This window comes from Notothenia rossii (assembly GCF_949606895.1).
Source record: "Notothenia rossii genome assembly, chromosome: 4".
NCBI classification, from domain to species: Eukaryota; Metazoa; Chordata; class Actinopteri; order Perciformes; family Nototheniidae; genus Notothenia; species Notothenia rossii.
In genome coordinates, this window is record NC_136902.1 from 90,590,066 (window position 1) to 90,608,964 (window position 18,899).

At 41.6% G+C, this 18,899-nt stretch overlaps 1 protein-coding gene across 1 annotated transcript in view; it reads left to right on the forward strand.

The window, feature by feature from the left end:
• The first annotated feature begins 2,023 nt into the window (after positions 1 to 2,023).
• Positions 2,024 to 18,899, forward strand: part of LOC307036638 (fatty acid CoA ligase Acsl3-like) — a 41,167-nt gene continuing 24,291 nt past the window's right edge. Inside the window, exons 1-4 of the mRNA XM_079677133.1 lie at positions 2,024 to 2,574; positions 8,784 to 8,961; positions 14,673 to 14,782; positions 15,088 to 15,226. Coding sequence (XP_079533259.1) covers positions 2,197 to 2,574; positions 8,784 to 8,961; positions 14,673 to 14,782; positions 15,088 to 15,226 — 805 coding nt within the window. The 5' untranslated portion in view covers positions 2,024 to 2,196. The remainder of the gene's footprint in view (positions 2,575 to 8,783; positions 8,962 to 14,672; positions 14,783 to 15,087; positions 15,227 to 18,899) is intronic.

Below are 18,899 nucleotides of genomic sequence, written 5' to 3' on the forward strand. Positions count from 1 at the left end.
AATTCTCCAAACACTTGTTGTTGTTTATGTTTGTTAGAGGGCGGGACTTTTTTCCGTTTCACTCAGTCTTCTATTTTCTTCTCTTTTTGTTTATTTGTTCGTATTGTTCTCAGCTGCTCTCTTTCTGTGTGTGTGTGTGTGTGTGTGTGTGTGTGTGTGTGTGTGTGTGTGTGTGTGTGTGTGTGTGTGTGTGTGTGTGTGTGTGTGTGTGTGTGTGTGTGTGTGTGTGTGTGTGTGTGTGTGTGTGTGTGTGTGTGTGTGTGTGTGTGTGTGTGTGTGTGTGTGTGTGTGTGTGTGTGTGTGTGTGTGTGTGTGTGTGTATTTAGAGGTAGGGGGATGGATTGGGGGTCATTGTGTTGAAAATGTGTGTAATTGTGTTCTTTCATTTTCTTTTTAACTTTTAGAAATATTACAATTATTTTACATGATAACATATTGACTGTAGGGTATACTGATCCTCACTCACTCACTCTTAATGTAATTTTTTCCCCAGTAGTGCGGACTAGTTGACTTTTTATTGCCATTGAGTTCAAGTCAAGATCCGCTAAAGAAAGCAGGAAGAAATAAATGAGGAACAGCAGAAGGAGAAGATACTTTTTCCCCCAACTGACAGACACACGCTTATTTTGAGAAGGATATGTCTGTGAGTTCAGAATCAGAATACCTTTATTCGTCCCACAGAGGGGACATTAACATTTGTGACAGGAGAGCCAAAGACAGCTTAAAGGTCTCATGTCATGGCCATTTCTACTGATCATGATTCCATTGTTGAGGTCTACTAGAATAGATTTACATTGTTCAATGTTCCAAACTCACATTGGTTTCTCAAACAGCATCTCTGTATAGTATGTGTATTCACTCTCTGTCCTAAACGGCTTGTTGGAGCTCCTCCCCCCCCCTCCCTGTGAGCCCAGTGTACTCTGATTGGTCAGCTCGCCCACTCTGTTCTGATGAGTCCACCACCGTTACAGCTGAACCTCAGTGATTATATGTTACAATGGCGTTTGTTAGCAACCAGAAAATGACACCTGTAAGAACAAACAGATGAGAATGCTGCGCGGGGTCTGGGTGCCGTGTTGGCGGGACGTTGCCGGGCTCGCTGCTCCGCCCTTTGAGGCTCGAGGAGCGGACATTGTTAGCTGGATTACTGGTGTCGTTTCCTGGTTGCTGAGTGGGGTCTACGAGACAGCGAGACATCTAGCTCCACTAGCACCCCCCCCCCCAGCACACAGTTTCGCCGCTGAGAGAGTGTGTGTGAGGAGCTCCACGGATTGGTCCATTTGGGTATGGGCATATGGGTATGCTCAGTGTACCCAGCAAGTTAAAAGAGAAATCCCCAACGAGGCGTTCTGGGGCAGCATAGACAGGTCTTCTCTGTTTTAGAGTTTTACTCACTACAGGGTGTACTTTGAGGGTTTGTGACTCTGCAGACCGTTTACACGCAGAAAAAGCTTCATAACAACAAGGGGACGGGTGATAACCAGAAAAACATGACATGGCACCTTTAATGTTACCTAAGAAGCATGCATTAAAGAAATATCGGAGATGACATTTTTTTTTAAAGTTACACAATTTACAAAATACAAATCCTGTAACAGCTCTGAAGAATTAGCAGCCAGGTATATATTGCACAGTTATTACGGCATATATATATATATATATATATATATATATATATATATATATATATATATATATATATATATATGCCGTAATAACTGCACATATTGCACATAGTTGTTGCTCTAATGCCACGTTAATGTCATTTAGACTCCATGCATTACATTAATGCACACAATGTTGACAATATCTGTTTTTTTTACTGCACATATTTTACATTTTATTCCATTCTATTTCAATTTAAATAATGTTTTACTTTATTTAATTTTGTATTTTATTATATGTTTTCTTGTTTTAGTTTTAATGATATTATAGTTCTCTATCTGTGTTTTTAGATTGTTGTTTTACTTTTATGTTTGCACCACGACATCAAGTCAAATTCCTCGTGCGTGTGAACCTGGTGATAAACCTGATTCTGATTCCCCGCAGTGTGGACCTGCTGACCTTCAAGTGAAGCTGTGACAGAAGCCAGGAGCAGAAGAAAGAGCAAAGTCAGCAGGAGAAGGACCTTTTCCTCACCCTTCGTCTTCCTCACCCTTCCTCTCTGCGCTGCATCGTCTCCACAGCTTCAGCAGGATGAAGCTGAAGGAGGACCTGAGCCCCGTGCTGCTGCTGGTCTTCCACCTGGCGGTCTGGATCTACTCCTTCCTCTCCTTCCTGCCCTCAGTCTTCATCAGCTGGATGTCCACGCTCGATGATGGTGTTCGCTACGGCTCAGAGGAAGACAGAGCCAAGAGGATGAAGGCCTGCTCGGAGCCGGGACGTCCCGAGGGCCCCTATCGAGCTGTGAGGGCCACAAAGAAACTGGAGGCCACGCTGCGCCCGGGTGTTCAAACCCTGGATAAGATGTTCGAGTTAGCAGCCCAGAGGTTTCCACACAGACACTGCCTAGGGACCAGAGAGGTGATCAGTGAGGCGGACGAGAGGCAGGGCAACGGGAAGCTGTTCAAGAAGGTAAAGATGGGGGAGGAAATGTGATCAGAATCAGAAACAGGTTTATTAAAAAGGTAGGTTGACACGATACGATATTACTTCAGTGGTCAGATCAATCAATCAATGTTTATTTATATAACCCAATATCACAAATGTTACATTAGTCTCAGTGGACTTCACAGTTTGTACAGAATATCAGTATGACAATACGACACCCTCTGTCCTTAGACCCTCTGTCCTTAGACCCTCTGTCCTTAGACCCTCACATCATACAAGGAAACACTTCCAGAGATACCCCACAGTTTAAAGGGGAACATGGGAGAAACTTCAGGGAGAGCAACAGACGGACGGACAGACGTGCAATAGATGCCGTGTGTAAATCAAAGAGATAATACATTTACAACATAGGTAGACCAAATGTTTGGAAATGCATGTGTCTATAATAAGAAGATGAATCCACGAGGATGTCAACAATCCTGTGGGAGCCATCAGGGAAGTAGTATGATGAGAGTCAGGCAGGACCACAGAGACAGGATCAGCCACGACTCGAAGTCCAGGACTCAGATCAGGGTCCAGGACACACGACCACAGCAACAGGATTAGCCTCGACTCAGGATCCCGGCGTAGATATGATCAGCTCTGTGTTTACTGAGTGGATCGACTGGAGCTCAAAGGATGCTTCAGTCTGACTTTAGTGAATCTCCCATTAGATGGTAGCAGTTCATATTCTCTGCTCAGAACATACTTTGGGTCCCAGATGATGGACAGCCTCACCAGGTTATTATGGTATGGTAATATGGACCATATGTACGAGGAATTTGACTTGGTGTTGTGGTGCAAACATAAAAGTAAAACTATTTCCTTTTGTCAAGATGTACACTGAAAAACTGAGACAACACACATTTAATTCAAGTCAACGGCAAGTTTTCTCTGTGTATTTTGGAGCAGTGGTGACGTGTGTTTTGATAGGCTGATTTTGTAAGTTAGCATCACAAGGGCTCCCTTTACAAAAAGCCAATGGGATTTTGCATTTGCTTTGCATTCCACATCCTATCATTCTAGCTCCATGCAAATATTGGTACTTGTCTGCCCTTCATAATAAAAAAAATGTTCACAGCCAAACATAACAGTACACCCTCATCCGAGTCCTACTGGAGAAGAAGGTGGAAAGCGGCGCCTAATAATAATAATAATAATAATAATAATAATAACAACAATAACAATGGGACCTGCAAATAAAGAACAGACATCACATCAAAGACATCAAAAACATTTAACAATGCAGGACCAGAGTGTTTCAGAGTGATTCAGCTCCATCTTTCTTAATTTATACAATTTCTTTAACTGAAAAATACATATTCAATTCTTTAGATCCTTTTGTTGAGAATTCCACAATTGGAATTTGGTTAATTAGAGAGTCTGAAAAAAAACTGAAAAAGTGGCGACAGATAACCCAAAGTTTATATGTCCTGGCTCTTCGTACCTCTATGACAGGGGGGTCAAACTCAATCACACAGTGGGCCAACGTAAAAAAATGGGTACTAGTCGAGGGCCGGACTGGTTCAATGTTTATTACAGAACTTATTGAAATGAACTTATTGCACATATTAAAGCTGGAACTAACAAAGCTTAAATGATTGCCTATAAAAACAACATTAAACATTAAATAATCAGTTGATTAATTTCTTATGGCTCTGTCTGCAGCTTTTCCAGAGTCATTTCTTATGAGTACATTTTCCCACAGGCCAACAACAGCTTCAACAAAACTATTTCCCTCAAAGAGAAACCAAACATGCCCTGTTGTCGTGAGAGAGAAAGTGCAGAAGGAAACATCCATTAAACTCAGTGTGCTGCTCTGTGGTGCTAGCTCAGATACTTGGCATCTCATCTTGGGGGCAAGGTCATCAATGTTTGGGCTCAGGCTCTGAGCTGAGGAGACCCTCAGGATGGAGTGAAGGTGTGAGTGCAATATACCGGCGGGCCAGATCTTCGGGCCGAAATTAAATCCACAGAGGGCCTGATTTGGCCCCCGGGCCTTGAGTTTGACACATGTGCCCTATAACAATAAACTGATTATTCTTTTGCTAAGATTGCAAGACATTTGTAGATGTAATCTAAGTCTGTAGGAACCTTCTCTGTCTTTTCTTTTACAATTTTCTGCCTTTTTTTTTTTAGACAAAACAACTAATTAATTAACCCCGAAACTATTTCTTATTTGTTGACTGCGGCTCTACCTGCAAGTTATTTCAGACCTCAGTGTTAAAGTGGCAGAGCTCTATATTGTAACTATCATAACAGTTTGTTTTGGAGCGTCCACCGTGGACTTTCACAGCTACAGTTCCTCTGAATTACCCTAATCCCACAGCCTGACGCTGTTAATCCTTTTAAACCTCACTGTTGAAAGTTTTAATTCTGCAAGAGAACGAGTTTAAGCTCCTGTTGTTCCCTGAAAATGGAAAGCTGTTCTGTCCAGTCATCATTATAGTGTGTTTCTGAGTGTACTGACACAGATCCACCACCAGGAGCCAGTATAACCTCACACACACACACACACACACACACACACACACACACACACACACACACACACACACACACACACACACACACACACACACACACACACACACACACACACACACACACACGCACACACACTACCTGTTGGCGTAAGCACAGATGTATTTAATGTATTTACTCATTTAGTTTATAACATTAGTTCCTTTCAGATTAAGAATGTGAATTAAAACATGCGATAAACTTTCAACATAATGCATCTTTAAAGAGGAAACCAATGAAATAGCTGAACAAAAAAGTAAAATGTTTTCGAATATATTACAAAAATGTCCAAATGAATTCCTGAATATAAATATTGTGTGTGTCAAAACAGTCCCATTCTAACTAAAGCAACAATCTGATAATGTAATATAAATAGTAATACTCCACCAGTTCTGTAAAGTTCACTTTTAACAAACTGCATAACAAATAAAGTGAAATAACTGTTTGAGGTACGAACAAGTACAACTATCCAATAAATTTTAAAAATGTGCAACAACAAGTCCTTAAGATCAACTTGTGGAACAGGACTTTAATTTGGTACATTAGTAAAAACCCTGATGCTGAATTGTTTAAAGTCTAATAATGTCATAAATATAATTATGTTTAAGCTCGTGAAATAACAGTTTGAGGTTCAAAAAGGTCACACATTTCAACGTTTAAGAAAGAATGATTGAGTCGGTTGCCAATCGATTTTTTAGCAACAACTCCACGAATTGTTGTCTTTTTTTGGTCAAAAGTTCTAGTTTCTGAAGATTTGCTGCTTTTCCTTTTACATTATGTTTTACTTGTACTACTAATACTTTAAATACATGTTCCTGATAACACTTAAATAGGTTTTCTAAAGTACAATTCTAAATACTTTTACTTGTAATGTCTTTTTACGGTGTAGTATTCGTATCTGTACTTAAGTAAAGTGTTTGAATACTTTTCCACCACTGGGTGTTACTACTTTTTCCACCTCTGCTAACTTTAAAAATAAGAGAGAATCCTTCAATGTTATTTTCTTTCACTTGAGAAATGATTGTGTATCCTAATTTAAAGTTCCCCTATTATACTGTTTTGCATCAATATATTATAGGTCTCAGTTATATCCACAACATGTTTGGCTGAAACAACAAACAGATCATTGTAGCATTACCCATAATCCTCTCTGTTTCAGCCCTGTTTCAAAAGTGCTGATTCTGTGTCTGTAGCTTTACATGCTAATGAGCTGCTGCTGGCCACGCCCCTCTGAGAGATGATTGGTTTAAAAATAACTCAATGGTGCTCTAGAGGAGATTCAGGTGATAAGGGGGGGGGCGGGGGTTACCTTGGTTGCTGATTGGCTAATGGTTACACAAGACAACACATCGTTATGACATCATAAAGTGGCCAAAATCTGATCAGCTCATTTTCAGACAGGTTTTTATAGAAATGGATCAAAAAGAGAGAGAATCTTTGTTCCTGAAACTTTCAGAGTCTCTTTCCACAGAGGGGACACATGTTGATGTAGAAGAGACATGAAGAAGAGGGGACACATGTTGATGTAGAAGAGACATGAAGAAGAGGGGACACATGTTGATGTAGAAGAGACATGAAGAAGAGGGGACACATGTTGATGTAGAAGAGACATGAAGAAGAGGGGACACATGTTGATGTAGAAGAGACATGGAGAAGAGGGGACACATGTTGATGTAGAAGACACACGGAGAAGAGGGGACACATGTTGATGTAGAGGAGACATGAAGAAGAGGGGACACATGTTGATGTAGAAGAGACATGAAGAAGAGGGGACACATGTTGATGTAGAGGAGACATGAAGAAGAGGGGACACATGTTGATGTAGAAGAGACATGAGGAAGAGGGGACACATGTTGATGTAGAAGAGACATTAAGAAGAGGGGACACATGTTGATGTAGAAGAGACATGAGGAAGAGGGGACACATGTTGATGTAGAAGAGGGGACACATGTTGATGTAGAAGAGACATGGAGAAGAGGGGACACATGTTGATGTAGAAGAGACATGAGGAAGAGGGGACACATGTTGATGTAGAAGAGACATGGAGAAGAGGGGACACATGTTGATGTAGAAGAGACATGAAGAAGAGGGGACACATGTTGATGTAGAAGAGACATGAAGAAGAGGGGACACATGTTGATGTAGAGGAGACATGAAGAAGAGGGGACACATGTTGATGTAGAAGAGACATGAAGAAGAGGGGACACATGTTGATGTAGAAGAGACATGGAGAAGAGGGGACACATGTTTATGTAGAGGAGACATGAAGAAGAGGGACACATGTTGATGTAGAAGAGACATGAAGAAGAGGGGACACATGTTGATGTAGAAGAGACATGGAGAAGAGGGGACACATGTTGATGTAGAAGAGACATGAAGAAGAGGGGACACATGTTGATGTAGAGGAGACATGAAGAAGAGGGGACACATGTTGATGTAGAAGAGACATGAAGAAGAGGGGACACATGTTGATGTAGAAGAGACATGGAGAAGAGGGGACACATGTTTATGTAGAGGAGACATGAAGAAGAGGGACACATGTTGATGTAGAAGAGACATGGAGAAGAGGGGACACATGTTGATGTAGAAGAGACATGAAGAAGAGGGGACACATGTTGATGTAGAGGAGACATGAAGAAGAGGGGACACATGTTGATGTAGAAGAGACATGGAGAAGAGGGGACACATGTTGATGTAGAAGAGACATGAAGAAGAGGGGACACATGTTGATGTAGAGGAGACATGAAGAAGAGGGGACACATGTTGATGTAGAAGAGACATGAAGAAGAGGGGACACATGTTGATGTAGAAGAGACATGGAGAAGAGGGGACACATGTTTATGTAGAGGAGACATGAAGAAGAGGGGACACATGTTTATGTAGAAGAGACATGAAGAAGAGGGGACACATGTTGATGTAAGAGAGACATGAAGAAGAGGGGACACATGTTGATGTAGAAGAGACATGGAGAAGAGGGGACACATGTTGATGTAGAAGAGACATGAAGAAGAGGGGACACATGTTTATGTAGAAGAGACATGAAGAAGAGGGGACACATGTTGATGTAAGAGAGACATGAAGAAGAGGGGACACATGTTGATGTAGAAGAGACATGGAGAAGAGGGGACACATGTTGATGTAGAGGAGACATGAAGAAGAGGGACACATGTTGATGTAGAAGAGACATGAAGAAGAGGGGACACATGTTGATGTAGAAGAGACATGAAGAAGAGGGGACACATGTTGATGTAGAAGAGACATGAAGAAGAGGGGACACATGTTGATGTAGGAGAGACATGAAGAAGAGGGACACATGTTGATGAAGAAGAGACATGAAGAAGAGGGGACACATGTTGATGTAGAAGAGCCATGAAGAAGAGGGACACATGTTGATGTAGAAGAGACATGAAGAAGAGGGACACATGTTGATGTAGAAGAGACATGAAGAAGAGGGACACATGTTGATGTAGAAGATACATGAAGAAGAAGGGACACATGTTGATGTAGAAGAGACATGAGGAAGAGGGGACACATGTTGATGTAGAAGAGACATGAGGAAGAGGGGACACATGTTGATGTAGAAGAGACATGAGGAAGAGGGGACACATGTTGATGTAGAAGAGACATGAGGAAGTGGATTGTGTATCCTAATTGAACTTCTTCACCTGCAGGTGATTCTGGGAGAGTACTGCTGGCTCTCCTATCAGGATGTTTTCTCGGCGGCGTCTCAGCTCGGCAGCGGGTTGGCGTCTCTGGGTCAGCGCCAGAAAAACAACATCGCCATCTTCTGTGAGACCCGGGCCGAGTGGATCGTCGCGGCCCAGGCCTGCTTCATGCACAACTTCCCCGGTGAGTGTCTGTGAGCACGGAAAACACTCAGAGGAGGGTGGGAAATAAGAAGGGCTTAAAAGTATTTAAAAAACTGCAGTGCAGGTGGATCATAGTACAGGTAGTTCATTCAAGGTGCTTCATAATAAACACATAACAAGCATTAATACGTTATTTTATATGTATCATTATTATACTGGTTATAGTTTGACTAATACCACAGTTATTGCATTCATTGGTGTGACGAGAGGTGACAGTGTTTGACATTTCCCGTCCATATTATTCATAATGAAGAAGTCCAGAAGACACAGGAATAAATGTGTCTCAGTTAAAAAAAAAAAAAAACGAATGTCATTTGTATGATATGTGTAAAGAATAACACATACGGACAAAAAAAGAACAGGAAGGCATAATAAAGAAAATAAAATGTCATTCGGAAACAGTGATTGAAAAGCCAAGAGAATACAAATGAAACTAGCTAATAGGACAGGCTTTAAATGCAAGAAGTGACCCCATAATGTGAGATACTAAAAGTTATCTGATTTTATAGAAGGCAGCAGCAGCACATTAAAGACTAAACACTAACATGTGGCTTTCGACCTCAGTGGGAAATGTTAATATGATTTATTCCCGAGACAAATGACTCCGCAGTAGTCACCGGGTGGACGCGCTTATTCAAGTGAATACTTAATATAGTAAGTCTACAGGGATTGGACAATTATTATAGTTCACTAATATGCTCTCTCAAAAAGCCACCAGTTTCCATTGAAAACACTCTTCATTCAAACTCCATGAAAACGAAACATACCTCATCAAAACTGTCTTTCTGCCGTTCAAACAATTATCAAATGAGGTCTGAGAGTTTTGAAAGAGACTGAATAAGGAACTGATATCTCCTGCTGATGTTCAGGTGTATATCAGTATGTAGTGTCTCTACTTTAAAGAGTCCTCTCCTGCTGATGTTCAGGTGTATATCAGTATGTAGTGTCTCTACTTTAAAGAGTCCTCTCCTGCTGATGTTCAGGTGTATATCAGTATGTAGTGTCTCTACTTTAAAGAGTCCTCTCCTGCTGACGTTCAGGTGTATATCAGTATGTAGTGTCTCTACTTTAAAGAGTCCTCTCCTGCTGATGTTCAGGTGTATATCAGTATGTAGTGTCTCTACTTTAAAGAGTCCTCTCCTGCTGATGTTCAGGTGTATATCAGTATGTAGTGTCTCTACTTTAAAGAGTCCTCTCCTGCTGATGTCCAGGTGTATATCAGTATGTAGTGTCTCTACTTTAAAGAGTCCTCTCCTGCTGATGTTCAGGTGTATATCTGTATGTAGTGTCTCTACTTTAAAGAATCCTCTCCTGCTGATGTTCAGGTGTATATCAGTATGTAGTGTCTCTACTTTAAAGAGTCCTCTCCTGCTGATGTTCAGGTGTATATCAGTATGTAGTGTCTCTACTTTAAAGAGTCCTCTCCTGCTGATGTTCAGGTGTATATCAGTTTGTAGTGTCTCTACTTTAAAGAGTCCTCTCCTGCTGATGTTCAGGTGTATATCAGTATGTATTGTCTCTACTTTAAAGAGTCCTCTCCTGCTCATGTTCAGGTGTATATCAGTATGTAGTGTCTCTACTTTAAAGAGTCCTCTCCTGCTCATGTTCAGGTGTATATCAGTATGTAGTGTCTCTACTTTAAAGAGTCCTCTCCTGCTGATGTTCAGGTGTATATCAGTATGTAGCATCTCTACTTTAAAGAGTTCTCTCCTGCTGATGTTCAGGTGTATATCAGTATGTAGTGTCTCTACTTTAAAGAGTCCTCTCCTGCTGATGTTCAGGTGTATATCAGTATGTAGTGTCTCTACTTTAAAGAGTCCTCTCCTGCTGATGTTCAGGTGTATATCAGTATGTATTGTCTCTACTTTAAAGAGTCCTCTCCTGCTCATGTTCAGGTGTATATCAGTATGTAGTGTCTCTACTTTAAAGAGTCCTCTCCTGCTGATGTTCAGGTGTATATCAGTATGTATTGTCTCTACTTTAAAGAGTCCTCTCCTGCTCATGTTCAGGTGTATATCAGTATGTAGTGTCTCTACTTTAAAGAGTCCTCTCCTGCTGATGTTCAGGTGTATATCAGTATGTAGTGTCTCTACTTTAAAGAGTCCTCTCCTGCTGATGTTCAGGTGTATATCAGTATGTATTGTCTCTACTTTAAAGAGTCCTCTCCTGCTGATGTTCAGGTGTATATCAGTATGTAGTGTCTCTACTTTAAAGAGTCCTCTCCTGCTGATGTTCAGGTGTATATCAGTATGTAGTGACTCTACTTTAAAGAGTCCTCTCCTGCTGATGTTCAGGTGTATATCAGTATGTAGTGTCTCTACTTTAAAGAGTCCTCTCCTGCTGATGTTCAGGTGTATATCGGTATGTAGTGTCTCTACTTTAAAGAGTCCTCTCCTGCTGATGTTCAGGTTTATATCAATATGTTAAAAATGTGTTTCAGCACTAGCCAATTTATGATGAGCATGTGTGTGCATGTGTTTTGAAGCTGGAGCCCTATCTGGTGTTTAGATCTCATGCTGGAGGTGTCATGGCCCACACACACACACACACACACACACACACACACACACACACACACACACACACACACACACACACACACACACACACACACACACACACACACACACACACACACACACACACACACACACACACACACACACACACACACACACACAGTGTCAGAGCAGGAAGTGTTGCAGCTCCATGACGCAGTAATGTGAAGTCACTAAGCCCGGTCCCATAAACTCAAGTGTGTGTGTGTGTGTGTGTGTGTGTGTGTGTGTGTGTGTGTGTGTGTGTGTGTGTGTGTGTGTGTGTGTGTGTGTGTGTGTGTGTGTGTGTGTGTGTGTGTGTGTGTGTGTGTGTGTGTGTGTGTGTGTGTGTGTGTGTGTGTGTGTGTGTGTGTGTGTGTGTGTGTGTGTGTGTGTGTGTGTGTGTGTGTGTGTGTGTGTGTGTGTGTGTGTGTGTGTGTGTGTGATGGTTGCAGTGAACTTGTAACATGCAGCTGAGACAGAAGAAGGTCAATGTGTCCCTCCTGCTTTGCTCTTACATAAGTGTCCCCGGTCTTTCTTGGTGATGGAAACACTTTCAAATACTGAGTAAAAACATGGCGGCTAATACTAACACTGCTCATGCTCCTAAAATAAAAAAATGCTTCTTCTGTGAAGGGAGATGCTGCTTTTTAAGCGTATGGCACTATATCAGAAGTGTACTGTTTAAGGCTGAACAATCAATTCAATTAATTCTGTAATGTTTGTTTGATTAGACATTTTCACTGCCTACAGTATTTTGGCATAAAAATCCTACATATGCAATAAAAAAAACATTAAAAACCTAAATAATAATATATTTATAAACATAAACAAATAATCATACAGAGTTGCAATCATCTAAATAGAATAACAAAATTAAATACTATAAAATAAATACAAAGATTAGATTATACACATTTAGACATTGAATACAATCAACTAAATGTATTTAAATAAACAAAATAAATCTGAAATATTCTTTAGAAAAATAGACATTGAAGCATCAACACCTTAAACCAGAGAGAAAGTTGACATTTGAATTTCCTACAGCGCTTCCTGATTTAACATGTCGTGTTCCAGAGGGCGCTCTCTTTAGTGCGATCGTCCACAGCTGCACTTCAATCTCCGTGTGTGTGTGTGTGTGTGTGTGTGTGTGTGTGTGTGTGTGTGTGTGTGTGTGTGTGTGTGTGTGTGTGTGTGTGTGTGTGTGTGTGTGTGTGTGTGTGTGTGTGTGTGTGTGTGTGTGTGTGTGTGTGTGTGTGTGTGTGTGTGTGTGTGTGTGTGTGTGTGTGTGTGTGTGTGTGTGTGTGTGTGTGTGTGTGTGTGTGTGTGTGTGTGTGTGTGTGTGTGTGTGTGTGTGTGTACGTGAGCATTTGATGTTGACAGAGGCAGCATGGAGTCAGCCAAAGGCCCCCAGTGAACTCAGAAACTTGGTGTGTGTGGGGGGGTGTGTGTGTGTACATGAAGGCAATTGCGCTTTGAGCGCCAGGAAAAGCACTATATAAATCACATGTATTATTATTATCATTTGAGAGTTCTGTGCACTTGTCATCAGTGTTAGAAACCTTTAAAATGACATTCATTATTTATTTTTTTATCCCCTTTTTATCGTCACACCTTTCTTTTTGCACTCTTCTTCATTGTGTCATGCCCATTTCAACTCGCAAAAGATTGCAATGTTGCATAAAGGGATTTTGAGTTGGTTCAATGTGTTCGACAGAAAAGATTGCAGAAGATATTTTCCTTTTTTTATTAAACAAGCAGGTTATTCTGTCTAGCATTACATTGAAGGCAGCAGAAAGAGACCACTTGTATGTATAGCTGACACAACATGTGGTTTCCTTTACCTTCATCTTGAAAAGTCTTTGTCAACAAATCAAATGATGAATCAAAACATGTATGCAGCCTTAGCGGGACATTTTCAGTATTAAAATGTATTTTAGTTTGTGAGTATGTGTGAGCATGTGTGTGCATGTGTGAGCATGTGTGAGCATGTGTGTGCATGTGTGAGCATGTGTGAGCATGTGTGTGCATGTGTGAGCATGTGTGTGCATGTGTGTGCATGTGTGAACATGTGTGTGCATGTGTGAACATGTGTGTGCATATGTGTGAACATGTGTGAGCATGTGTGAACATGTGTGAGCATGTGTGAACATGTGTGAGCATGTGTGAACATGTGTGTGCATGTGTTTTGAAGCTGGAGCCCTATCTGGTGTTTAGATCTCACGCTGGAGGTGTCATGGCCCTCACACACACACACACACAGAGACACAAACACACACACACATACAAACACAGTGTCAGAGCAGGAAGTGTTGCAGCTCCATGATGCAGTAATGTGAAGTCACTAAGCCCGGTCTCATAAATAAACTCAAGTGTGTGTGTGTGTGTGTGTGTGTGTGTGTGTGTGTGTGTGTGTGTGTGTGTGTGTGTGTGTGTGTGTGTGTGTGTGTGTGTGTGTGTGTGTGTGTGTGTGTGTGTGTGTGTGTGTGTGTGTGTGTGTGTGTGTGTGTGTGTGTGTGTGTGTGTGTGTGTGTGTGTGTGTGTGTGTGTGTGTGTGTTGCAGTATGAGGACGAGGGGTTATAGACCCTCCATGGTTTTTCTTTCTTTCTATTTTGTTTCCATCTATCCTCCCGTTACCTTCCTTTACTTCTCTTTCAGTTCTTTCCTTAGTCAGTCTATTACTTGTAATTGTTGTAGATGTTACTTTAGTATTATTTTAAACATCATTTTCTAGAGGCCATTGTCTTAAAGTGACTTGGGCTTGGTCAGCCTTTCATTAGTTTACCTGATAATGTATAATAATGTGTACTAACTTTACATTACAGTCAGTAGAGGGTGTTAGATTACATCTAGGACTGGTGTGTAAATATACTGAGGAAACAAGGCCAATAGAATACTTGTAATAATGTATTCTTTGATGTGTGTGTGTGTGTGTGTGTGTGTGTGTGTGTGTGTGTGTGTGTGTGTGTGTGTGTGTGTGTGTGTGTGTGTGTGTGTGTGTGTGTGTGTGTGTGTGTGTGTGTGTGTGTGTGTGTGTGTGTGTGTGTGTGTGTGTGTGTGTGTGTGTGTGTGTGTGTGTGTGTGTGTGTGTGTGTGTGTGTGTGTGTGTGTGTGTGTGTGTGTGTGTGTGTGTGTGTGTGTGTGTTGCAGTTGTCACCCTTTACTCCACACTGGGGGGTCCGGCCATTGCTCACGGGCTGAATGAGACTCAGGTGACCCACATCTTCACCTCCAAGGAGCTCCTGGAGACCAGACTCAAGGTCAGAATACACACACACACACACACACACACACACACACACACTCATGGAGATGATGTACATGGGTGTTTAGTTATACGTCTAAGGAGACCTGGTTTTCATCAGTGTGTGTGTGTGTGTGTGTGTGTGTGTGTGTGTGTGTGTGTGTGTGTGTGTGTGTGTGTGTGTGTGTGTGTGTGTGTGTGTGTGTGTGTGTGTGTGTGTGTGTGTGTGTGTGTGTGTGTGTGTGTGTGTGTGTGTGTGTGTGTGTGTGTGTGTGTGTGTGTGTGTGTGTGTGTGTGTGTGTGTGTGTGTGTGTGTTTCAGGCCATCCTGATTGAGGTTCCCCGGCTGCAGCACATCATCGTGGTGGACGACTCCCCCTCCTCATGGCCCGGATATCCTCCCGGCATCACCGTCCACAACATGGCTGCCGTTCAGGAGCTGGGGGCCCGGCCGGAGAACGGTAAGTTTCAAATGCACAAATAAATATTATTCATTTCAGCCCACTTTCCAAATTTGGAAATGTTAGTTGGTTTAAATCAACATTGTATCCAATGAAGCGCCCCCAGCAGGCGGAAGAGACTCAAACTTTGCGGAAAACACAAGGACATCCTTCTCCAGTTATGGTACCAAATGTGTAAACTGTACGGTTTTGTATGAGATTTTTGTAGTTTGTTGTTTTGAAGCGGAAGAGATTTTGTTCTACAGCATTAAATCCATCCGTAAATACCCCACTCGTTAATGTATGAAGTGTGTCATAAAAATTGCGTTGCCTAACTGAAGACCAATGAGATCAAGTCATCACTCCCAAGATTAGCCGCCTTTAGCTTAGCGGTGGTGACGTGAAGTCATGTGACCGTGCTGTAGTTCCTTTATAGCTCAACATTAGCCTCCTTTAGCTTAGCGTTGGATACGTGAAGTCATGTGACCGTGCTGTAGTTCTTTTATAGCCCAACATTAGCCTCCTTTAGCTTAGCGGTGGTGACGTGAAGTCATGTGACCGTGCTGTAGTTCCTTTATAGCCCAACATTAGCCTCCTTTAGCTTAGCGGTGGTGACGTGAAGTCATGTGACCGTGCTGTAGTTCCTTTATAGCCCAACATTAGCCACCTTTAGCTTAGCGGTGGTGACGTGAAGTCATGTGACCGTGCTGTAGTTCCTTTATAGCCCAACATTAGCCTCCTTTAGCTTAGCGGTGGTGACGTGAAGCCATGTGACCGTGCTGTAGTTCCTTTATAGCCCAACATTAGCCGCCTTTAGCTTAGCGGTGGTGACGTGAAGTCATGTGACCGTGCTGTAGTTCCTTTATAGCCCAACATTAGCCACCTTTAGCTTAGCGGTGGTGACGTGAAGTCATGTGACCGTGCTGTAGTTCCTTTATAGCCCAACATTAGCCGCCTTTAGCTTAGCGTTGGTGACGTCATGTGACCGTGCTGTAGTTCCTTTATAGCCCAACATTAGCCGCCTTTAGCTTAGCGGTGGTGACGTCATCTGACCGTGCTGTAGTTCCTTTATAGCCCAACATTAGCCTCCTTTAGCTTAGCGGTGGTGACGTGAAGTCATGTGACCGTGCTGTAGTTCCTTTATAGCCCAACATTAGCCACCTTTAGCTTAGCGGTGGTGACGTGAAGCCATGTGACTGTGCTGTAGTTCCTTTATAGCCCAACATTAGCCGCCTTTAGCTTAGCGGTGGTGACGTGAAGTCATGTGACCGTGCTGTAGTTCCTTTATAGCCCAACATTAGCCACCTTTAGCTTAGCGGTGGTGACGTGAAGTCATGTGACCGTGCTGTAGTTCCTTTATAGCCCAACATTAGCCGCCTTTAGCTTAGCGGTGGTGACGTCATCTGACCGTGCTGTAGTTCCTTTATAGCCCAACATTAGCCGCCTTTAGCTTAGCGGTGGTGACGTCATCTGACCGTGCTGTAGTTCCTTTATATCCCAACATTAGCTTTTTACTTCTGGAGATTGCATTAACGCTTTAAAAATCATGGGAATTCGATCCCATTGGCTTTGGCACCACCAACCCTAACCCTAACAACAGACGGGCACACACTTTTGGTTTAAAACCCTAATAAAGCACTTTCAAATGTGTTTTAAATAATGACATCCCTTGCTTTTAACAAATGTTGCCCTTACTGTAATCTGGATATTGTACTGGTGCATATTTTGATTTTGATCCAATTTGATGAATTATGCAGCCCCACTTAAAGCAATGTGTTACAAACTGTATATACTGTACATTGTTTTGTTATTTTAGAGGTCAGAAACTGCCCCTTCAAATGGGTTGGTCTTGGTGTTTTAGTTTTTGACTTGGGAGGGGGATTGGTATCAGTCCCATTAGGTCATGAGAATGAGGAAGTGCTCACATCTGTGTCAGATTAAGGTCGATACGATGCTTGTTCAGTTAGAGGAGTGGATGGAGGAGGAAAAGTCTCCGGCATCTCTTCGTCTTTTTCTCCGTGGCCCCTTGAACTGACTGACCCAAAACAAGAGAGGCTGTTAGAGTGAAGAGAGAAAGGAAGTTCATAACTTCTCATGACATCAACTCTCACACTCCAACACGCCGAGGAAGAGGAGGAAGAGGAAGAAGAGAGGCCCTCGTCTTCTGTCCTCCCTTCTTCCATCCTCAGCTTTGTTTTTGTTCGTGATCTTAGAGTGATTACGCCGTTAGCTTAGCACAACAACAATCTGTTTTGTTTCAGCAGTTTTCTACTTTTTAATGCTCTTTTAATTCTCTTTCATTTCTACCAATGTGCAATGCCTTGTTTTGTTTGGTTGTTTTTTATGCTGCTGCAAAGCAAACATTTTCCAATTTGGGATCAATAAAGCACCTCTTATCTGATCTTATCAATAACACTGGGCTTTCTTGTTTAGAAGTGAATAAGCACAGACTCTGATTCCTTATGGTTTATTGCAGTTATTGTAGGTTGCTTTGGACAAAAGCTTGAGCTAAATGCAATGTCATGTTTCCCCCTTTAAAACTAATGTTATCTCTACTTGTGTATTCAAACAGAAACCCCAGAGAGGGATCATAACGCTGTCTTAAAGTTATACACTCTTTTGTTTCGAGAAATATTCTTCTTCGTGGTCAGAGCTCCTCATTTTAAATCCGGATGAGTAGCTTTAAAGGTCCCATGTCATGGCCATTTCTACTGATCATAATTCCATTGTGGACGGGTGATAACCAGAAAAGCATGACATGGGAGCTTTAACAGATTAGTCCAAAGGCAAGGCCAGTTTATTTATACAGCACCTTTCAACACAAGGCAATTCAAAGTGCTTTACAAATAAATAATAAAAGACATTCAGAGCATTAAGAAATAGTGCTGCAGGAACACGTTACATTAGTTATTAAAAAGCAAAGATGATCAAATAAACATGAATTACACAGGTATAAAATACACAAATAAACCTTCATATTAAAGCCTCTCCGAGACCTTTCCAAGAAACTTCCCTTTCTTTTTTAGATTCCCTGAACCTATGATTTTAAACCAATTTGACGAGACAAAATAAACGATATGAAAATAAGTGTAAAATCTTCCCAATGAAGGTCAATAGGGAACCAGTATTATGGAGTCATAAGGCTTTACGTACCGAAGACGTTTAGGGCCCCATGTGAACATCTTTTTGGAGATATGACCAAAAGTTCGAGCTCACATGAGTGTGTTTTGGTCTTCTCACATCACAGCATTGCGAGAGCGTAAGCATACAAATCAAATCAAAATGTATTATAGCCCCAATTCACAAGCAGTGTTGGGCAAGTTACTTTTAAAAAGTAACTAGTAATAGTTATAGTTACTGCTCTCAAAAAAGTAACTAGTTACTTTATTAGTTACTAAATTATATAATTAATTAGTAACAAGTTACTTGAATTTACTTTAAAAATAATAACAATAAAAATACAAGTTTTTGTGTTGTTCTGTGGCACAGTAAGAGAAAAGACAACTCCCCACATGTACATTAGTTAGGTGCTTCAGGAGATTGGCATTGCTGTTTTTCGATGTGGACAATGCTTTCTGTCCTGCACACAGTTTACATTTTATCGTAATATTTTTTGCGTCCTTTATCCCCACAAATTGAAAATAGTGGTTATATTTCCAAGTTGCAAATGCGCTGCTGCTCTCGCTGATACTTG